Consider the following 21884-nt stretch of genomic DNA (forward strand, 5'->3'; position numbering starts at 1 on the left):
AGTAGCATGATTTCCAAGTTCGTGTTTCTATTAAGTAGTGTAAAATGCAGAGCTAGCCAGGGAACCCAGCTGCATCTGGCAAAGCAGGCATACGGGTGGGATTACCACCTTCAGCAATATTTCCAAGTCAGCAGATAGTTCTGAGAGTCTTCTCTGTGCAAAGCACAGTAAAAAGCCCTATCAATTTGGTTACAGATACACTTCCTTCTTTTAAAACCTTCAGTGAGGGCCTACGTCCGGAACCCTAAAATAAAGCAACACTGCTAATCGTCAAGACTGGCTTTAACCAAATTAGCAGCCCAACGTCTTCAAACTGAGTGGATGATAACGGAAGAGACCGAGTTTTCCAACGCTGAAGTTTAATAACATGAGAATCACCTATAACTAAATTACTGAAAAATTTCGATGAGAAAACATTTCAAATTATTTTTTTTCTTAAACTTCCTCTGAACAGGTCTATGCGTTTTTAGACAAACTCTACAGAAGTCAAAGTCATTGATAATCTTTGGTTGGGTGACACATTTCAGTCCTGCTGACAGAAACATTTCTCCCTGCTTTGGACAGGGTGGACATACGATAGTCCTAGTTCCAGTCAGTTTAATCATTGTAAATATCCCGAATCCTCACTTTGTTCACAGCTTCCATTTCATTTGGCCAAATTCCTACCAGGCTTAAGTCACATTTCATTAGTTAGGCTATTCTCTTTTTTAAAAAATGCTTTTTAATAACATCGCTGCCTATATGTACAAGTATAAATGATGAGTATGCCATTTGTAGTCTTTCCCACATTGAGTACACTAACAATAATTAGTAAATAATTAAAGAATAAGTGGTCATTTTAAAACTTGTTTTTCTTTGAAAAAAATTTTACTTTCTAGCACTTAAAAAAAATTGGTCTTAAAAGTGCCCCATTAATGTCCAAAGCCGTTTCCCCCTCTGTCCCACCCATCCAAGACCTGCTACAAATGCTGGATTGAGTTCATATCAAATAATTTAGCAGTACCAAGATTTTTCAAATGGAAACAGTGTTACTGACTTCTTCGTATTGGATAACAAAATAAGGGTAACTCTGGTCATCATTAAAAATGACAAAAATCTGAGGCTCAAAGAAATTATCCACACAAGAGTCGTACAGATCACTGGTGACACTGCCGGGGTTGACAGGCGGAGGCCTTCTCATGCCGTGACTGCCCATGGTGTACCTGCCGGTCAGCACTTTGGCCAGAAACATGAAATGGACTCCTTTGGAGGACTTCTTAGAAAAGTTGTGCGAGTAGCTTGCTTTCTTGGCAAAATAACTGCCTTGTCCAAACATCGTAGCATGCTTTCCACAGACTCGAGGGTCAAAGTTGTGCTTGCAGATTCCATCTACCACATCCTGGGAGGTTCCATGAAATAAATGTCTCTCGTTTATTATTCTATCACGGCCACACATTTTCCTGTTCATATATTCTTTTTTCCTAATGCAAAGAGTAGAGAGGGAATTCAGAAGACAGAAGGATAGATCAATTCAATAGGCATGATATAGTCATAAACTTCTCTTTACGGGTTCAATGGGTGGGGGGAGCAAATGTTCAAGTAGCTATGAAGACCAAAATGCTGTCAAAGATCATATTGAAAGTTTAAACCTATCTTTTCTACTCAGACAAGAAATGCCCCCTTTATCCCCTCCACAAAACTAGTTCTCACATTTTACACCTTCTCAGAATGCCTTCCTTGTCTAATTCTACCAACCTATGTGTATCTTAGTTCTGAGATTTCTTAAACCTACATGCATTCCTTTTGTACAACATTAATTTGTTGATTTGTTTACACTAGTAAAGTATGAAGTAATTAAGAGCAAGGCATCTGGTGCTAGACTGCCTAGGTTCAAATTCCAGCGCCTTATCTTATTAGCTGTACTCCTGCAGCAAATGACCAAACTTTTCTGTGACTCGATTTCCTCTCTGTAAAATATAGATTGCAGTATCTCCAGTTATAGATCTGTTATAAGAATTGTATGTGAATTAACATATGAAAAATACAACTACATTCACTTCTACACAAGTCTCTACTATTAGGTTCTGCCGTTGTCCTTAGTTATTATAACAAAAGCTCTCTTGAACTTTTTGTACTACTGACTCACCTTTTATATTTCTCCCAAAGAAATTGATTTTGGACTCTCAATATTTGTAAAATTCTGTATTTAAACTCAGGCACAGTCTTATGAAAAAGATTATAAATGATTCGATAACTTTTGTCCTCTGCAGAAACAGGCACTTGGATAAAGTCCTGAGATGGATGCATGTAAACCCAAGTTTCAGGGTAAAAGTTTGCTGAGGTGACCCCGTCTGGGCAGATGATTTGTGATGACGAGGTTGTTTCCATAGGCGAAGGAGCCTGTGTGGGAACACCACCAAGTGTCCTAGAAGGGAGAGGCAGAAACACCAGGGTAAAACCCCTCAGACATTTCACATTCTAGTGCTCTACAGCAATACCTGGTGTAATTTGTATAGCTTAAAAGTCTGTTTAGTCCTGGCTGGTGTAGTTCAGTGGATTGAGCACGGGACTGTGAACCAAAAGATCGAGGTTCGATTCCCCGTCAGGGCACATGCCTGGGTTGCAGGCCAGTTCCCAGCACAGGACGCAAAAGAGGCAACCATACATTGATATTTCTCTCCCTCTTCCCTTCCCTTCCCTTCTAAAGATAAATAAATTAAAAAATTTTTAAAAGTTTGTTTAAAAAACAATAGCTGGTATGCATCAGAATGCTGGCTTGAGAATCAAGGGTTGCTAGTTTGATTTCCAGTCTGGGCACATTCCTGGGTTGAGGGGCACGTGAGAGGCGACCAATCGGTGTTTTCCTCACACATTGATGTTTCTCTCCCTCTCTCCCTCACTCTCTTCCCCTCTCTCTAAAAATAAATAAATAAAATCTTAAAAGATATATTTATTTATTTATAGATAATGCTATCATCTATTAAAGAAAAAATCTCAGAGCAAAAACTGCCTGTACACAGATATTATTTGCTTCCTCCTGGCCATCTCCTTACAGAAAAAACTATAGAATATACTGTTGTATATTCTATATAGTATATAGTATATATAGAATATAGTTTTATAGTCTATATAGCATATATAGTCTATACAGTATATATAGAACATAGTATAGAATATAGAATATATAAGATAAGCAAATAAGCAAGCAAAAGCAAATTTATAAATACATTTTGAACCCTGGACTCCTCTTTTGCCTATTTAAATAAGAAGATTTGTTTCAAGAGAGCAAGAGTAATTCACATGTGTTCTTCAAATTTTGCCTTACTAAATAGAAAACATTATCATTACTAAAGTCTATGGAGGGTCAGGGGAGCAGAATGAAGGGTAGAAAAAAGTGAGGCAGGCAGAAAAATGGGAGATTACAGGGAGAAGACAAAATATTAATTTAAAAGGCTTAACCTCTATAATTTTGTATAAAATCAAATAAACATCATGGCATAGGCACTAAAAACTGACATTTGATATTTGCTTCATTTTTTCATTATCACATACAACAAAAAACCCCACCAATATTATTCAAATTTTACAACTTTAGGTGTGATGGTGCTAATTAAGTTCTAGACACCAGAATGCATATCCTTGAACCTTTAAATTCAGGCCTGTTACTTAGGTGGATGAGCTTAGATAAGAAGCAACTTTGCTCAGTTACTTATTCCTACCTGATTAAATGCTTAAATTCCAGTCATATTTCTAGGCCATTTTCAAAACAGAGCAAAAGAGAAGCAGCAGAAAGGAAATCCTGATCCTGAGACCAGATTCGGGCTCAGGATAGTGTAACACTCATCAGCATGTAGTGATCACAAGGAAGCAGTAAGTCTGCCACGTGGATCAGGAAAGGGAAATATTCCAAGAGCTTTGTGACACAGAGTTTGCAACTGGGAGTGAACATGCATCTAGTCTCCAAGGGCGTATCTCACCATCACCCTCCTCACAATCATAGCTACCTTATCCTGAGAACACACTAGGGACTAGGAATTTTGCATAAAGTATCACTAACTGTCATAACCACCCTGCAAGATGGTTTGGGTATGCCTACTCCTCACATGTAAAAACTGCTAGCACAGCTAGCAAAGACCAGAGATAGAAGTACATCTTTCTGGAGAGAGGCCCTACTCCTTTAATCAGATCCTGAAACGTCTGTAACTCCTTAAAAACCATCACTGTGCTGGAGGATGGCAGGAAATACGGAATATAAGCTCTTTCTTTTTAGCTGTCCCCTCTACCTCTGCTCTGCAAAGAGGATAAATCGCAGCTCACCAGGCTTTCCAGTATTATCAGGGGTTGAAGTTACTGACGGAGGTTTCAGGTTGAGGGAAGAAGGTAAGACTCTCCCAAAGCATTCTGCCCAAAACAGGTTTCGGACTATCACAACTGTACTGAAAACCTGGCACTAACAACAGAAGACACTGCTCCTTTTCTTTCTGATACCATTCCTCCCTAAAAACCAGTTTCATAAAATGAAAGCTTCCAATGTGCTTTCCTTTTTCAGGGGGGACAAGGTCTATTACTTACTCACACCTGCCTGAAAATGAGCCCGTAGAAGTAAATTTTATCCACCATAAGATATTTTATATATGTATGGTTAGCACTCATTCCTACCAATAGATGCTTACTTTTAACAAGGCAAATCCTAACTGGGCTAAAACATAAAAACGCACACAGACATACCTGATGGGCTGATATACTCTAGTTCCCGTGGGTTAAAAATATAGTCTAAGCAGTTAGAAATGGGGCTTTATTTGCTGAGAATGCTGAGCTTGTATTCAGCTCACGTGTATCCCCAAGACATACTGTGTGCTTTACTGTGCTGTACCAGCCTTCTCTAGGGAGGCAAAGTTGAAGGATAAGGAGCTTGTACTCAAGAACCTCTGAAAAAGATTTTTAGAATCCAAGGCCACCTTTTATCACTCACCTTCCTGCCCGCTGTCATTTTGAAAGATGTTCCCTAACCCACCTTCTGTAAAGAAGCAAAAACTAATTCATTTTATCCTTTAGAAGGGAGAAGCCAAAGAGATTGTATCAGGCTGCCTTCTCATGACCATGAGGTCACTGCAGGGGACAGATGTCTTATCAGCTGAAATGAACCTCCAAACCTCTAATTCTGAGTTTTATTTGCTTATACACAGTCTCAGCTCAAGCAGTCTAAGAGTATTACAGAATAAGCCCCTCTTTATGAGCCCCATTAAAAAACAGCAAGCAAAAGGAAAAACTATTTTGCAACTATGAGGTGATGGATGTCAACCAACTTTTCTGTGGTAATCATTTTGCAATATATACATACGTTGTCATTATGCCGTACACCTTAAACTTACAATGTTGTTTCGTCAATTTTATCTCAAAAAAAACTGGAAGAAAAACAAAGGAGCAGGGAAACTCTCATTTAAAGAGCCGAATTTGCAGTTAAGTTCATGAGTTAGGTCGGCCTCTCTCCCCTTTCATCTTACCACCTCCTCCTCTAGCATCCCCGATTCTCAGGCATCTCTGATTCCCTAATTGTGGCTTTCTTGACACCTATGTTTTTCTTTGATCTTCTGTATCCACTAACACTTAACAAAAAACTTACTTTCTGGCTAAGATCATGGTCTCTCTGAAATCGCTTTGTAGAACTAATCCCAATGCTCTTTGTCTCCATTAGGCCAGTCCCAGTGCCCCTCAGGCCCAGACTCAGGCAGATGGGAATGGAAAGCCTGCGTTTACTGGTTCTACCCTGGTCAACTTGCTGTTGCTGTGCTCCTCACTCACTGAAATGTCTGCACAACCTCTTTGACTTGCTAAGCTCTTATCCTATACTTGGTCATCACTGTTTTAGACAAGAACACTAAAATGAAATGGAATAAAAGACTTTTGTTCTCTTTAAGCCTAAATTATAAATAGTAAGGCCATTTGTGGCATTAATTCTACTACTGCTTATATTATTTTTATAGTTTATGCTTTTACAAAATAAGCCTAAATTTAATAGGGGATGGAGGTAACATTTCATAATTACTTTTCTTAGGATTGAAACAAAGCAATTTTCACCATTCTATAAGAATTCTTCAACAATGTAGCACTCAAATGAGCATTCTCACTTTCAAACAGAAGCTACATCTCACTTGACTGGCTCAGCATGGCAAGAGACTCTTCTCACTAATGAGCTCTACACTCTCACTAGGGAGACGCTATGTTCTTAACTACTGGACGCTGACACCATCTCCAGCTGTGCTAATAAAAATCACAGAAATGGCATTTTTATTAGTGTATAATAACAAAAAACCCTACAAGGTAAAATATTTTACACTTGGACTAGAAAGAAAGCATACATTTACCCCAAGCCAATACAGATTTCTAAAGCTAGACTTATTATACAGTACTTTTGGATACCGAGAATTTCAGGGATTTTGCTTTTAACGTTCCCTTTGCAATCTCAGAATTAGAATCATTAAGGTTTTGTCATAATGATCTGGGAAAGACACAGTTTGGGCCCCAAATAAAAAGAACTAAAACAAATAATATAAAAAGAGCATCTTCACCTCAAAGATGAGAAGAGACTAACCAGTAGCACTCTAGACCTCCGAAGTTCATAAAACCAAGTAAATCTAGTATCATTTTTAGAAATCAGGCTCTAAATATAGTATATCTGACTGGAGTATTATAATTATTTCCCTAGAGATACCTTTCTTTTAAAAGATTTTATTCATTTATTTTTAGAGAGAGGGGAAGGGAGAGAGAAAAGAAGGAAGGAAACATCAACTGGCTGCCTCTCCTACGTGTCCCAACTGGGGACCGAACCTGCAATCCAGGCATGTCCCCTGACCAGGAATGAAACCAGCAACCTTTGCTTTGTGGGACGATGCCCAACCAACTGAGCCATACCGGTCAGTGCCCTAGAGATACTTTCAAAGATGGCCAGGCTACCTAGAAAGGGAAAGAAGAAATGGCACCTGGGAAAATAAAAAAGTTCACCTATAATTCTCAAAGATGAGTTCAATTTCAACCTAAAGGTGCCACAGGTAATTTTAGTGAGCATTACAAGATGAGCCTTACTTATTATTAGCAAATGAAAATGTAGATTCTTCTTCCCATGCAAATCCATTCAAGGAAGAAGAATGGAGACAACCACCCTGAAGGATTCTTCCCACCTGACTGGAAGTTTACCTAGGCTGGGAAGTAGCCCCATAACACAGAAGGTATCATTAGAAAATGCAATCTTCCCCTGAGGGAGGAAATGCAAACTTTGCCTCATTCCAAATATAATTACCTTTAGGTGTGAAAAAAGTTAACGCTACTGTGCTTTTCAGTTTAAAAAATCTAATACAACACTTACTACTTTAGTGTTGGGTAAACTCTAGCTTATATGAATTCTACTTTTTGAAGAATTAAAATCAAAGAATAACTTAGAATTTCACATTCCAGAAGCAATAACCAAGTTAGTTGTTTAGTTAATTTTTTTGGCATTTGGTTATACATTTTTGTAAAATTAGAGTAAAGGTGAGACTTTCCACTGGACACTTACTGTAAATATGGAAGCAGTATAAAACAGGAGCGGAAGAGGGGTCTCCTTTTTATTTCTCTCCTGAAAAATGAGTTGTGGAGGATATAGTGGTTGTTCCACATCATAAACCGGACCTCTTTCAGGCCCCGAGAGTTGGCTTCTTCAATCAATCGAATAACAGTCTATGGAGTAGTAAACAGAAGGTAAAGAAAAAAGAAAAAGCAAGTCAATAAACAATCACTATGAAATAAAAAAATGTTCATGTTACTAAAGCCACAAATAGTTAACCTTGCTGTTAACACCAGAACAGTTTCAATAAAGTACAGTGAGTCGATTAATTTCCTTTATACATAGAAATCCTCTCCCCGCCCCCTTTTTTGTTTTTGAGACGGTAGCCAAAGATGCAGGGTAGAAAGATGCTACCTGTTTAGGAGAGCACAGACTTCAACCTTAAGAAACACGAGTGCCTGGGAACTACTCTTCTACTTTGATAGTAACAATGTCCTAGAAATTTTTTTATATTTCTTCTTTTTTTAGCCTTTTCATTGTTTTTCTTACTCGAAAAAGCTTCATTTTTTAAATTTAGCTTTCTGACTCTGTGCTTGTGCCTTCACAATGATTTTTTGCTCCTCAAGAAAAAAGTACACCTGAACCTGTCACGGACACATTTAACACGTGTGGACCCACCACCACAGGTCCTGTTGAATGTTTTTTCATTTCAGACAACCCCATTAGAACTTCAGGTCTCACAGCATAAACTCCCTGAAGTCGGCCTGGGCACACACCATGTGCAGACTCTGGGGCTTTCCCAACCTTCTTGGTATAAAGGTAAACAAATACCAGGGATTCAGGACAGCCTAGTTTTGTTACAGACTGCATTGCAGGGCAGTCTCTGAGAGTATGTCACACACTGAACTATTCTGAGTGCCAGAAGACACCATCCTAGGAAGAAGAACAATGATTTTTTATATTTATAAAGGGAATTTTCAGAAGAGTATTAATGATAGTAGTGTTCAAATAAATCAATTAAATTCCAAACCTAAAAGAACTTCTCAAAGGAACAACAAAGGGACAGTCCAAGTATTCTGAGAATACATTTTAACCAGCCTCTTTTCTTTGGAAAATATTAGATACTAATGATTACTTAAAAGAGAACCAAAAAATTTTGTATTGTTTCATAGCAACTAACATTATGCCATTTTCCTTTGTTATTGCCTTAAAAGAAACCCTAAGGTAAATATGATAGTTTCCCTCTTTTGTAATGCTGGAAATTTGATCAAATTGAAGTCAGAGCTTTGGAATGTGAAATTAATTTCTAAAGTCCATTTAAGAGTGTTTAAATCTGACTTAGAATCCTTATTTGGAAGTAAATAAATCATCATCATTTTAAAACCTTGCTTTGTGATTGATAAACTATTCTTACCACCTTAGAATAAGGATGCAGGTGTATGTTTGATAGAATTTTGAATGACTAATGCTCCTAACCACAGCTCAATAAACATTTTCAAGTACTTCTTCCAGGGCCTAAGAGTGATTACTTCCCACGAGACTTCTGAAATGCTAAGCGCAACACATGAGCTAATCACCATGAGCCCAGGAGCCAGATACAGACAGAAGTTAGTTACACAAGTGCTCATCTCATTAAAATTATTCCAAAAACAGTAATGAGTCTGAGTACTTATAACTGTAAATACTTCCTCTCCATAGTGTCAGATACTGGGGAAACATTTTCTCTTTCTGACAACAGTGATATTCTATTTATGGATTCCATAAGTTTAATAGGGAACAAAAAACACTTTCAGAAAAGTCAATAAAGTGTTACTTATAACAACAAAACCCAATTTCATACACATAAGCTCTCTGATTTGTAGTTCTGCCTAATCATTGTCAGAAAGGAAGAAGAAAAGAATGTGAAAGACAAAAAATATTTAAATGTACTTTTGGGGGGAGGAAAACCTGTAAATACCTCAGGATATTCTCTCCATCCAAAGTGGTCCCTACAGAAGAACTTCCAGACTGTATGGTAAATAGCATTGACATTGCTAGAGGGTGGTGTGGACAGCCTTCGTAGCTGGTCAAATTCAGTTGTTTCATATACAGTCATGGTATTCAAATCTGCCCAAAATTCTTGTCCTCTAAAAAGATAAAAAATGATTTGTTAATATTAATATATTTACAAAATAGAAAATTTTAAACATCTCATTAATGACAGTAAAAATATCTAGCATAGGATGTTGTATAACTTTTAAAGCTGGTCTTATTTGGAGTAAAAGGTCATCACTGATTGTTTCCCCACTTACTACATGCCTTTACTTAGCAAGACCCAAATTCCCAGGCCATGGAGTTATGGCAGAATTGATTTTATCCCACAGCATCAAAGGCCTGAACAATCAACAAAATTCCAGCCTTCCCACTACAGCCAATCAGGGAGTCAGACTGAAGACAACACTGACAACGCAAACAGGGAAACAAAAGAAACTTCTCTTGAAGCTAGTCCTTTTTTTCAGAGCTATCAGTTTACATAAGCTAATACGGCAATAAAATACCGTCTGATGAAAAAAAGAAAAAGGAAAAATAAAATGACTCCAGGAGGCCAGTACCGCTAATCTACCCACCATCGATATTATCTTTTATCCTGCGGGTGAAAAAATAGTTGGCAAAACATGAAGAAAAAAATGGTTTGATTATGTGGTTTAGCTATGATCTATTTTTGTTCTCTGGTCTGCTGCTGTTGAACCAGCACTTTACAAAATATCTGAATACTGTTGGGTGAAAAATCCCACTGTATGAATCAGAATCATTTAAGAAATTCATTTATAAAGGGTGGTTCAGTTAAAACATTTGTGTTTCTTTTTTAATGGATCTTCATCTAATTCCATTAAATCATTAAACGAGACATCTGAATCATTTTAAGTAACTGACAAGCTAAACTATTTACTGCTCTTCTTTCTTTTTGTGTATGTTTCAAAATTTCCCTAAGAAAACAACAAGTTAAACATAAAATAACATTATAGATATACTTTCTACTCTTAATATCACAGATTTCCAAGTAGATATCTGTAACACACAGGATACTCCAGACACAGTTGTGCGCAGGATGACTAGTTTATGTGAAATCCAGGTGCCTGGACAGATATTCCCAGTAATTATTCCCTTGTTGTAAACTAGGGTTTTGCAAAAGGTATTAGTTTGACCTAGGGGTTTGGTTGGTGAGTGTAATACTTTCCAAACTCTGCTGTTAGAGAAGTTGTTTCAAGGATTGTTAAACAGGTATTCTGTGCAAAAAACATTTTGCGGTCAAATGCTTGAAAAAACTTGGTTACACAAAATTAAACAATTTACTTACTGTGGTCACTCCTCAGTCCCTTTAACATGTTAAGATAGTCTATACAATATCCTTCCAAACCTGTGACAGTGCTCCCCCCGGTCCCCGTGAATACCTGTTAACATCTCTCAATAAACGACCCTCACAAATATTAGGGAAAGAAAATCTATTTTCTACCCACCACCACCCCAATGTCCACAACTTGTGAATCAGCTTCTATTAAAAACAAACAAACAAACCAAACTCAAGCCATAAACCCAACTGATGGTACCATGAAGCACTTCTAAAAAACAGTATGGTCTTCCCAAACCCCTGATTTCTTGCTCAGAAAGAGTATGAACTAGTAGATAATAGAATGTGATCTTAAAAAGAACATATAATTTACATTATGAAATGGGAATAAGACAATAGAGTGTAGTTTAAAATCACATTTGGACACTGCTTTGATTACAGTGATTATGGTAAACGGAATACTCAATCAAAAAAAATTTTTCCTGGGAAATCCTAAAAATTAAAAAAAAAACATGGAAAGAAATTGCTATACCTAAAACTTCACAACAACTTGCTGTAAACAATTTTCACGTAACTTTTGGAGAATTTGATGTTATCACAGAGCCAAGAGATACTTAACTCTTTCTTCCTCTTAAAATCATTTCCAGTTTCTAAACAGATTTTCTGCCTTTATCTTTATTTCCCAATAACTTTCCAATTATGAGTTAATAAATACTCGGTATTTTTTAAAAGGGTCTTAGAACAGCAGTCATTATGTTAACATGCATCATAATAGCCACAGCCAATTCTTTTTGCTAGTAAAGTATCAGATTTTATTCTGGACATCACTTTAGCAATTTTTGTTTAAGCCTGTATTATTAAGACTTCATAGATAATGATTTGCATGAGAAAGACATCTAAAACTGCAGCTTTTGCTATAATTCTCCTTTGGGCATTATGAAGTTTCTATGACAAATCCTAATTTACTACAATCAAATGTTCTTTGGATTGATGTTATCGAAGTACTGTTTTAGCTCTATTTGATTTTCAATATGCTTTTCTAGGCTTGACAGAGACAAAACAACAAATCTGAAAAACATTAAATTATCTTTTTATAAGATTAATTTTACCACCTGCTCTCCCATAAACAAGCAATGTTTAACACTCCAAAGCCAGGAGTACTTTCCCTCCTCAATCTGCATCAGCATGAATGCATAAGGATGCCAAATGTTCAACATCTACTGCTCTTCTTTATCAAACCATTGTTTTGTATTATCAGAAAGCAGTTATAAGTTGTGTGCACGTGGTAACAGAAATGTCTGGCTGTATTAGGCAATGCACAAAGAATTCAAACAGATATAGTCCCTGGCTTCCAAGGGCTTCAAGAGAGAAATGAAAAACCAAAGGTCAAATCAACTAAGCAATACATCTGCCTGTTTAAATTCATCAGTGGCAAGTACAATCTCAGAATGAGAGGACAAAGTATAGCCATACAGCATTATGGGAGAGGAGGTGATTACTGGCATTCAGGAATGGATAAAGGTCAGAAAAAGGAAGAAGCTGTACTTTACCAACCCAAGATAACTTTCTGTAAAAGAAAAAAATGCTAGGAACAATTTAAATAATAGGAAATATTACTACTAGTAAGGAAAGGGTGGTGTGGAAAACAACAACAAAAGAGTTCTTCAAGCACCTTGATTCTTGAAAGAAGGGTAGGGACAAAAGCAGTGCAGATAGCTGGAAAAGGAAACTTTCAAAACAGAGGTACAGAAGAGATGAAGAAATGTGAAACCAGAGTATAACAGGCAATGTGAAAGATGTCAGGCCACTAGCTAATGAGGCAAGTCCAGGGTTTCTTAAATACGGGTGAGATTTTTAGAATATCAAATAGATGGTGATAAAGGGTTGAAGAAGTAAAGGATGTGTAAAAATTGAGCAACAGACAGAGAGCAAGAGACTGGGAACGGAACTTAGTAAAAGCAGGATCCAATATCCTGGTGGCTAATAACCCTGTTCAAGACACCCACTGTGCAAGTAGAGTTTAGATTTTGCTAAATATATCCTGTGGCTGAATCAATCAGTATTGATGTACCCAAGATACAATCCAGTCATTCATGATAAATCAAGGAGAAAAAAACCTTGTGAACAGATTGCTAATTTTTGCTATAAAGGGAAGAATGAACTTGTGTTAAATATTAACAATTCTATTTCCACGTTTCACCAACAAACACACCGCCACACATACCAATGTAAGAATCCAGATATGAAACTAAAATTTTGAAAATGACACCCATTCTCATAATTTAGATGCTTTATAATGGTCTCGACAAATATCTTGACATACCAATTAAACCAATATTTTCCAACGTACACTGGCAATACCAATGCCCGCACTAAGTCAGAAAATATGCTCCACGCACCATCACTTCTCTTATATATATTTCAGATACTAACAATAAAGTAAAAAGAGCCTACGACAGTAAATGATAAACAGCTGTAATCAACATAAACCAAAACTATTAAAGAAAGAGTTGCTGGATGAATTAGAAATGAGTAAGAACATGATCTGTTTTTGTTAGATAAATATTTCTTGGGATTATGCATTTGGGAGCTGAGTAAAGAGTGTAACCATTTGAGGTAATTTCTCTATTTATAAGTTGTCTAAAACCAAGGAAGGAATGTGACAACTAAAGACATAATAAAAAGGGGCCAGGAAATGTGGTCAAGGTAGGCATCCCAGAGTAGATGAAATGAGAGCCGAGTCTGGCCAGCCACCAGGCAGGCAATGGTGGGGCAGGACACCACATGCAAACTGACATGTGTTAGAGGCTAACCACGCAAGGCAGAAGAGACCCCAAGAGCGTGCAGCACATGCAATTCATGTGGGAAGTCAGGGTGTGTGTGTGTGTGTGTGAAGAGGATGACAAGAGAGAAGATTGGACTGGATAGGTGGGCTGGGGCCAAATAATGAAGAGCTTTGTATTCTGGATTAAGAGGTTAGGACTTGATTCCATGGGCAATAGGAATCACCAGTGGATTTTCAACCAGGTTCAGACTTGTCTTTTATAAAGGTCACTCCCCAACAGTAGTAGTATGGTGGGCTGATTTTTTTTTTTTAATAGGGGAGAGTGGAGGAAGGGTAGAGACAGGCACTTATTTGCTTTTGTATTTACTATTCTATGCTTAGCCATCTACAAGTATTGACATTACACATGAGCCAAATGACAGAAAATGGGGGAGGCAACGGATGCTCTGAGGGGTATTTAAGGGTTAGAACATGAGTGGAGGATGATTACATGTGGGGCTGAAAGGAGTAGAGAGTCCAGGATGTAGCCTGTATTTCTTGTCTGGGTGACTGATAACAGTGCCATTAAATGAGACAGGAATTGCAGGAGGTGGAACATATTTAAGTGGGAAGATGATGAAAATAAAATATAGAAACCATACTTTAGCAGAGGTCAATTAAGTATAAAGTTTACTGGATCCTACTCTGTACAGTTTTAACCAAATGGGCTACTTTGGCTTCCTGCCTATAAGTTAACTGGTTTCTACAAGGACAAACCTGGGACCTGAATAACACCTGCCCTAATCAGCTGGACTAACTAGACATAATTAATAGGTTCTCTTATTTTATTACCATGATGTCAAATGAAAATGTCTCCCAAAACTGAGAATCATAATGATAGAAGGATAAAGATCAAATGCAGTATGAAGAGAGTGTTAAGGCTCTTCTACTACAGACTTGAGACAGGCATGACAGATGGGGTATGTTTGCTGCTGCTACAGAAATTTCACAGGCGCACAAAATATAGCTGGCTTTGGATACCTGTCTTTGATGTTTCCAGGAACTCATTTAGCAAGGCTAGAATATCTGGCAGCTTATATATCCCTTCAAATATGTTACAAGGTGATGAAAATCAAAGCCATGGCATATACTATACAAAAATATTTTGTAAAAGCAGTACAATTATTAAACTTCAGAGGACTATGTACTCATAACTTCATGCTTTAGAAACATAGTAATTGTCATTCATTCTGTTACTAATTAAGACTTTTTGCTAACATTGACTCAAATAAATAGCACAGAACGATTGGAAGAGACAATGAAAAAGTATCTATAAATGCTTACATACAAAGCAACATCTTTTAATATTTACCAGAAGTTAAAATTCTATACTTAACTTCTACACTATGACATTGGGTCTTAGTGTAACAATTAGGCTTTTCCCTCGTATCAGAATAATTGGAGATACAGATACACCTAAAAATAAAAATTGGGAGTTTACATTATTATGCACATGGCCCTCAGTAGCCCATCTACTCATAAGCTACGAATCAAATGTTGACTCTCAATGCAATCTGCCCTTACCTGCCCTAGCTGGTGCGGCTCAGCTGGCTGGAGCATCATCCCCAAACTAAATGCTTGGAGGTTCAATTCCCAGTCAGATGCGTAGGGGAGGCAACCAACTGATGCCTGTCTGTCTGTCAAAAAACTGTACTAAGACACAGCCATTTGAAAACATCTAAATGTTTACTAAACCCCTGAGAAATAATATCGTATACTGAAGTCCCCTTCATGCAACCACTAAAATATAAATAAATAAATAATTTTTAAAAAATACAATATCCACTTGAGGAAAACAAATCTACTAAAATATTACTGTTACGCTTTTTGGTTTTTATTACAAAAATACTGGATCAAAGCAAAGCATACAAAAGAAGTTTCTATTAAGATGTAGATAAGCCAAAACTGTTTGATGAATAAAAATCATATTAAAAGTTCAGAAGCTCTCACTGTTATCTATTTATGGAGTCATGGAACTAAATTTTGAACCCTGAAGACATTAGAAATGTCAGAGAGCCTTAACTTTTATCCAAGCTCATTCACATGTTCTGAGACTCCTAGAAGTGAGACATACTTCTCAACCATAGCATGAAAAGAAAGTGAAACGTAATTTCCATATAAAGCTGAGATAAAAAGTAGTACACAATGGATTAAAATAATGGGTATCATGCCTTACACTACCTTAAATTATGCAGTTGTTGCTTTTTATGAAGATGAGTAAATACTCCCTTTGTTAAGTGAAATAACATAAATGAAATACTAATATAATTATCATAAAATATATCCTCTAATAACTCCCAGGAAGATACAATCTACTACCTTCATTTATTTCTGAGCTAATTTTTAAAATGACAAACAACTCCTTTAAAAAGGTTTTTATCCAGAACATTCTCAAGTTAGCTTTGTCTCTTTCTTCTAATTTGTACAGACAACATAACTGATAAATGAACAAATGAAAAATGCAATCACTGATAGCTTGTTATGAGGGCCCAGAGATGAATAAGAAACTCTTTCGGCACTAGAGATTTAACTGTATACAAACTAGTATATAGTGAATGCATCACTCCCCGAGAGTTTTTAAAGCAAATTTCTGAAAGGAAAAAGAAAAGACTTCCTCTAGAAAACATCTTCAGAGAGTTTTTTTAAATAGTCTAGGTTTTGTAAACTATGACAACAAAACCTTTCACAGGGTCTTAAGTCAATCAACTTTTCCTGGAGGACAGGGATGCTACAAAACCAAGATTTAATTTCATCAATTACTTAAGGGAATCTACATTATTTTTTAGTAGCAAATTAATTGTAGAGCATTTTACACAGCGATACTGAGGTGTAGCAACATTTGGACAATCCAAACCTCAGAAAGCAAGCAAAGTTCCTTTTGTTTCATATATTCTACCCCCATTTAAGGATGTCTTTCATTTCTTGTATTAACTTGGAAGGCAAATCTGTATTTCTCCTGTGCTTATTTTTATTCTCTCAGTGCCTGGAAATGAAAGAGAGAAGCCAGGTGACAGTCCGAAACCAGAGACCAGCCACAGCAGGAAATTATATAGAGTATTTTTTGCCATTTGCCCTCTCTGTGCCCTGCAGGAGCTGTGAAGATCACAGCGTGCAGGCAAGATTCTGAGAGCACATGCACTACCACAAGGACCAAAGTTCACCCGTAGGTCCCTACTCCCGCCATTCTCCACTTACTAGGTAATGCTGGGAAAATTTAGAGCAAGGAAGGTCACCTAAAGTCAATGGCTGTATGTCAAAAAAGAAGGGACAGTTTAGGAATATCTTAATTCAAAAAGAAAAATAAATACATGTAATCAGAAATTCCAGTAAGTGTGGCCTAAACAAAACATATTTCCAATCATTGTGAGAAGTGCTATGTCTCAATATTAACACCAATCACAAAGCCTTCCTTATGCTCAGAAGCAATGAGACACATTTGCATAAAGAATACAAATGTCCTGAACAGATATTTCTCAGACAACTTAGTCATGGGGGATTCTAATACACTCCTTACACAACATTTTGTGGCACACATACTCACAAATCACTAGTTTCTGGAGAACGTGAAAGGAAACAGTCGCTCTAGTGCTCTCACTCTCATGTGCTATAGCTTACCCTTTCATTGTGATTACCACGCAAAGGTTCTTTACTGGTCAAGTGGGTGTTACCAGTAAGTAAACAGCACATAGCAGAGAAAGATCGAGGAGACAGGCACATTTTATTACAGGAATACTGCAAACAGGAATGCTTAGTTAACTCCCTTTATGCTTGCCTTAGCAACTGACTATGTCAGCAAGGAAAATTGGCAATTTCAGAATTAGAAACTTATTTATATATCATCAACTTCTAAAATTTGAGTTCCTGATCACAGGATTGGGTATATTTAGTACAAAACTGCAATACTGTCTTTTGTACAGAGCAACTATAAATCTTTACAAACTACCATGTTGAATAACTAGAATTTACATAATATCTTTTATTTTCAAAGATTTCAAAATGTATTTCAGAACCTAACCCTTATAATTTCAAATTAACAAGGAATTAATCTGTATCAGAAATCCAACACTTTCAGTTAATATGTCAGGGATTAGGCTGGATAAGTTTCACCACAGGGACTTAGATTCCTGGTCCCTAGAAAGCACTATCATAAATAATCTATACATATAAAAATATTTTGGTTTTGTTAAAGAAGTCCCTTCATATCTAAAATGTGACTTGTTTGCTCCTAAAAATGGTAAACTATATAAGTATTTATTCCTTTGTATAGTTTGTGTTTATGGTGTTACAAAGTACAGTTCAACCCAAGATCTTAAGCTTATAACCTAACGACATCAAACCCAGATGAAACCTTCAGCAGTCTGGTGTCTTCCAGTAATACAAGGTCACTCATATTCACTTCACTTTATTTTAAGACTCCCATGTTTATTTCAGAAGAGAAGCTCAACTGCTTTTTAACAAAGAGAGTTTCTTATAAAACTTAGCAGCTTCATAGGAAGTTGTGCCAGAATAATCGAGTCACCTTATAACTCACAATATGGTTTTTTCTCTTTGCAAGAATGACATACACATACACTTCATTTTTCTTTCCACAAAAAGGCAGCTGCAACTCACAACCAGGATACTGATAATTATTCAAGGTTGCTGACCCAGGTTAAGAGGACCATAGGCTCTAATTTAAATATGATCACAATTATTATCGTCAGGCAAAAAGGATGCAGAAGCTGGTGGTCTCAAATCATGGAGAAAGAAATAAAGAACATAGAAAAACACGATCTCAAATGGCTGGATTTTAGTAGCATTCCTTGAATGGTCAAGGTTTATATGGGCTATATATACTGCTTTACCTTCTAGATAAGAATCACTCGCTAAGATCAGAGATGCACAGACAGAATTTATGAATTTACCTTTGCTTTATGGTAAAATTCAGATCTAGAATCTAGAAATTCTAGTGTAACAATAGAAAACAGATTTACAGGGATACAGTACAGTGAATTAGTCAAAAGGTGCCTTTTTTGCACGTACACATATTCAGAGTAAAGTTTTATGTTGAATGGAGTTATTACTTTCTCCTATTTACTTACAATAAAAGGTGAAAGCTTTAGAGTAAACTCAATAATAAAATGCATAATATATGATGTATTTTGAGGGATTGCCAGATACCCTTGTAAATACTTCCTTCAAATGTCTTTGCTTTTCGTTAAGTTCATCTTCATGACCATAAATAAATCAGGAACAGACTGACCTCAACCTTAAACCAGGTGACAGCTGCTTCAAAACGTCTAATATGCTTACTGATAAAAAAACAGAAGAAATGAATGATTGCTATTGATTCCCACGATAGCTCTATAGACCCAGTAACTCCTCTGGATTAGTACAGACAGAAGCCAATTAGTTTTATTTCATATGTAAATAGCATTATAAAGAGGTACAAAAAATAATTCATTGGACTGCTTTATTCTAAAGCACAGGCACACATTTTGAAAGTCATTTCAAATAGTTATTGCTTTTGGAGCTCTCTCTTTCTCTTAGGCAGAAATTTTTAAAAATAAATTCAAACTCATCCAGCTGTGTATATTCAAGAAATACCAAAAAGTCACAAGTCATAGTTAAGTTTCAGCTGTTCTCATCTCTCCAGTGTTATCAATAACACATAATGAGTTAGTTCATACATCATCACAGCTGTACAGGCCAGAGCTAGCTTGGCTAATTTAACGATTCCAGTAGTGTTCAGCCAGGAGCTTGCTCCATTTTAGATAATCGATAATCCACTCTGCAAGTCACATAAAAAAGAACAGCATATGCTCTTTGTTATCATCAATCTGCAACACTTCTATCTTCTTTAATAGAGTTCCTGTGACATCATCTAATGGTACTACCCTTTGGACAGCTGGCAATTGAAATCATTCAAAACTAAGACAATTCAGCACTCTTAAATGTAAGCCATATCAAGTAAAACTCCCTTTTTTCTCAGCATGCTTTAATTCCAAAAAGAGGAGAAAAAGAATACTGTTCTCTGAGAAAAATTAACCCTGGAGCAGGGGTTTGCAACTTTCTACTTCACCCTCCTGTACTCTTTCCAAAAAATCAGAATTAGAAATAACCACTGGTCCTATTTTTCACCTACAGATTAACTCCATATTCAAGTTTGCAGAGTGCCTCTTCTTTATGGTTGATAATAACTGCAAGACTTCTGGCACACTTTAAAGTGGATGTAATGGGAAAACCAATGGCGATCTTAGTTGCTAATGGAAGATTTGCATATCCTTCATAATTTCAATTATCCACAACAGCATTCATTTAGTGAGGCTCTTTTAAAACTGCTTAGACCTGCCATTGAGTATCATTTTCTAAAAAAGATGAGTGTCTAAACTGTCAGAGACTATGTTTCCTTAATTGAAAACACAACATTCAATGTTGTTTTCTTAACTTCATATTTGGAATTTGGAAATTATCCCAAACCCATTCCGTGTGCAAAAGAAGCATCGGCATGTAAATACAGGGAGTTCATACATACAACTAGTTTCCAGTTGATATTGGCAAGGAACACCTGCAGATGTACAATAGCAGAGTGTGGTGGAAAAGTGCGATTATATCATAATCTGGGGGGAAGGCAAAATTGGAAAGTAATTAAAATAATTTCATTATAATGAACCAAATAAGCATATTACTATTATTGAAATTCTCTTTTTAAAAAATATTCTTTAATCCTATCTGAAGACATTCTTTCATTGCTTTTAAAGAGAGGAAGGGAGAGAAAGAAACATCAATTGATTGCCTTCCTGTACATGCCCGTGTGTGTCCAACCAGGGATCGAACCTACAACTGGTTCAATTTCCAGCCTTTCCGTCTTACAGGACAATGTTTTAACCAACTGAGCTATACCGGCCGGGGTGAAATTCTTTTTTAAATGTGTTTTTAGTATCTAAGCATCTTGAGTGAAGAGGTGGAAAAGACTTGTGAACTTATCTAAGTTAACTTCCTTTTCAATTTCATTCTTGAGAATAATGAATCCTGCAAATCCAATTTGGATTTAGATGTTAAATCTACATTTGCAAAACAAAGAATGTTATCTGCACAATAGATCCAGAACTATGAACTTTCCCCAAGTTTCATACAATGAAGTATTATGTATGTAGTACGTAATTATAATTTACCAAGTCATATAAAATACTGAACACAAGTAGGGCAAACAACTGTCATTCATTATTCCTGGATCCAAAGACTGCTGGGTCTGACTTCGACATACACACAGCTGAACACACACTTCCTGGTTATGTGCAATCTGAACAGATAGACCAGCTTTACAGGCCTGACCACAGAGATTAATAGCTTTAGCCAAATAATGTGGTAACCATGTGAACCTGGGCTGCTCCAGCTTGTTTGTGAATCTCTCAGCAAGGCCCAACATGCCGTTATCTGCATCTTGTTGCCAGGAAACACAACATCGCTTTGGAATACAAGGAAAACCAGGTTGCAATGACCACAGGTCAACTTCCCAAAAGCCTAATTGTTGACACTTAGCTATCTACAATTTTATAACATTTCCAAGGAGAACCTGCACTTTACTAGTAATTAACTTAGTACTTTGCTATTTTTGTAAGGGTAGGACAACTTACTACCATTAACAATGTATCAGCAGCAATAGTAATAATAATAATAATAAGTCAATAATGTCTTCTCAAGTATCAAAATAAACATTACTTCCGTAAAACTGATTTGGAAATCAAGCATTCACTGCAACTTCTTTATAACTGATCCAACAATATATCTATTCTTCAGCAAAGTAATTTTACCAAAGGACAAAACACCCAATATGTTGCTGACCTAAGAGTTCCCTGATCTGCTTAATCAAAATACCCATCTTGCCTTGCTCATGATAATAGAACATAATGTGTTGGACAATAATCCTGGCTAATTCAAACAGGCAGAAATGTGCTTCATAGGAGTGAAGTGGGAGGCTACTATTCTGCAGTTCTGCAATCTGGAGATGGAAGGATTTGAGAGTATGTAAAATTAATTACCCTTGACCAATTAGAATTGTTAGCTCATGGGCAACAGAGATTTAGGACAATTCCTTACTAAAAAGATTTTTAAGAGAATGGAAAACATCATTGTCTTCCAATGCTGGCTAAAAAAAGTTAGAAGTACTCAGTATTATTACAGGATCTAAGAATTTCACTACTCAAACAAGATAGACTCTCGGATGAATTCTA

At 36.6% G+C, this 21884-nt stretch overlaps 1 protein-coding gene and 1 pseudogene across 1 annotated transcript in view; both read right to left on the reverse strand.

Moving 5' to 3' along the window:
- Positions 1–426: 426 nt before the first annotated feature.
- Positions 427–21884, reverse strand: part of TIPARP (TCDD inducible poly(ADP-ribose) polymerase) — a 29144-nt gene continuing 7686 nt past the window's right edge. The window contains exons 4-7 of the mRNA XM_037046706.1: positions 9477–9645; positions 7532–7692; positions 2126–2404; positions 427–1460 (exon numbers count right to left, since the gene is read on the reverse strand). Coding sequence (XP_036902601.1) covers positions 1013–1460; positions 2126–2404; positions 7532–7692; positions 9477–9645 — 1057 coding nt within the window. The 3' untranslated portion in view covers positions 427–1012. The remainder of the gene's footprint in view (positions 1461–2125; positions 2405–7531; positions 7693–9476; positions 9646–21884) is intronic.
- LOC118987491 (60S ribosomal protein L34-like) lies at positions 8039–8501 on the reverse strand (annotated as a pseudogene).

The sequence above is a fragment of the Sturnira hondurensis genome, unplaced genomic scaffold (genome assembly GCF_014824575.4).
Source record: "Sturnira hondurensis isolate 20B ecotype Veracruz unplaced genomic scaffold, ASM1482457v3 Scaffold0005279, whole genome shotgun sequence".
Classification (NCBI taxonomy): Eukaryota; Metazoa; Chordata; class Mammalia; order Chiroptera; family Phyllostomidae; genus Sturnira; species Sturnira hondurensis.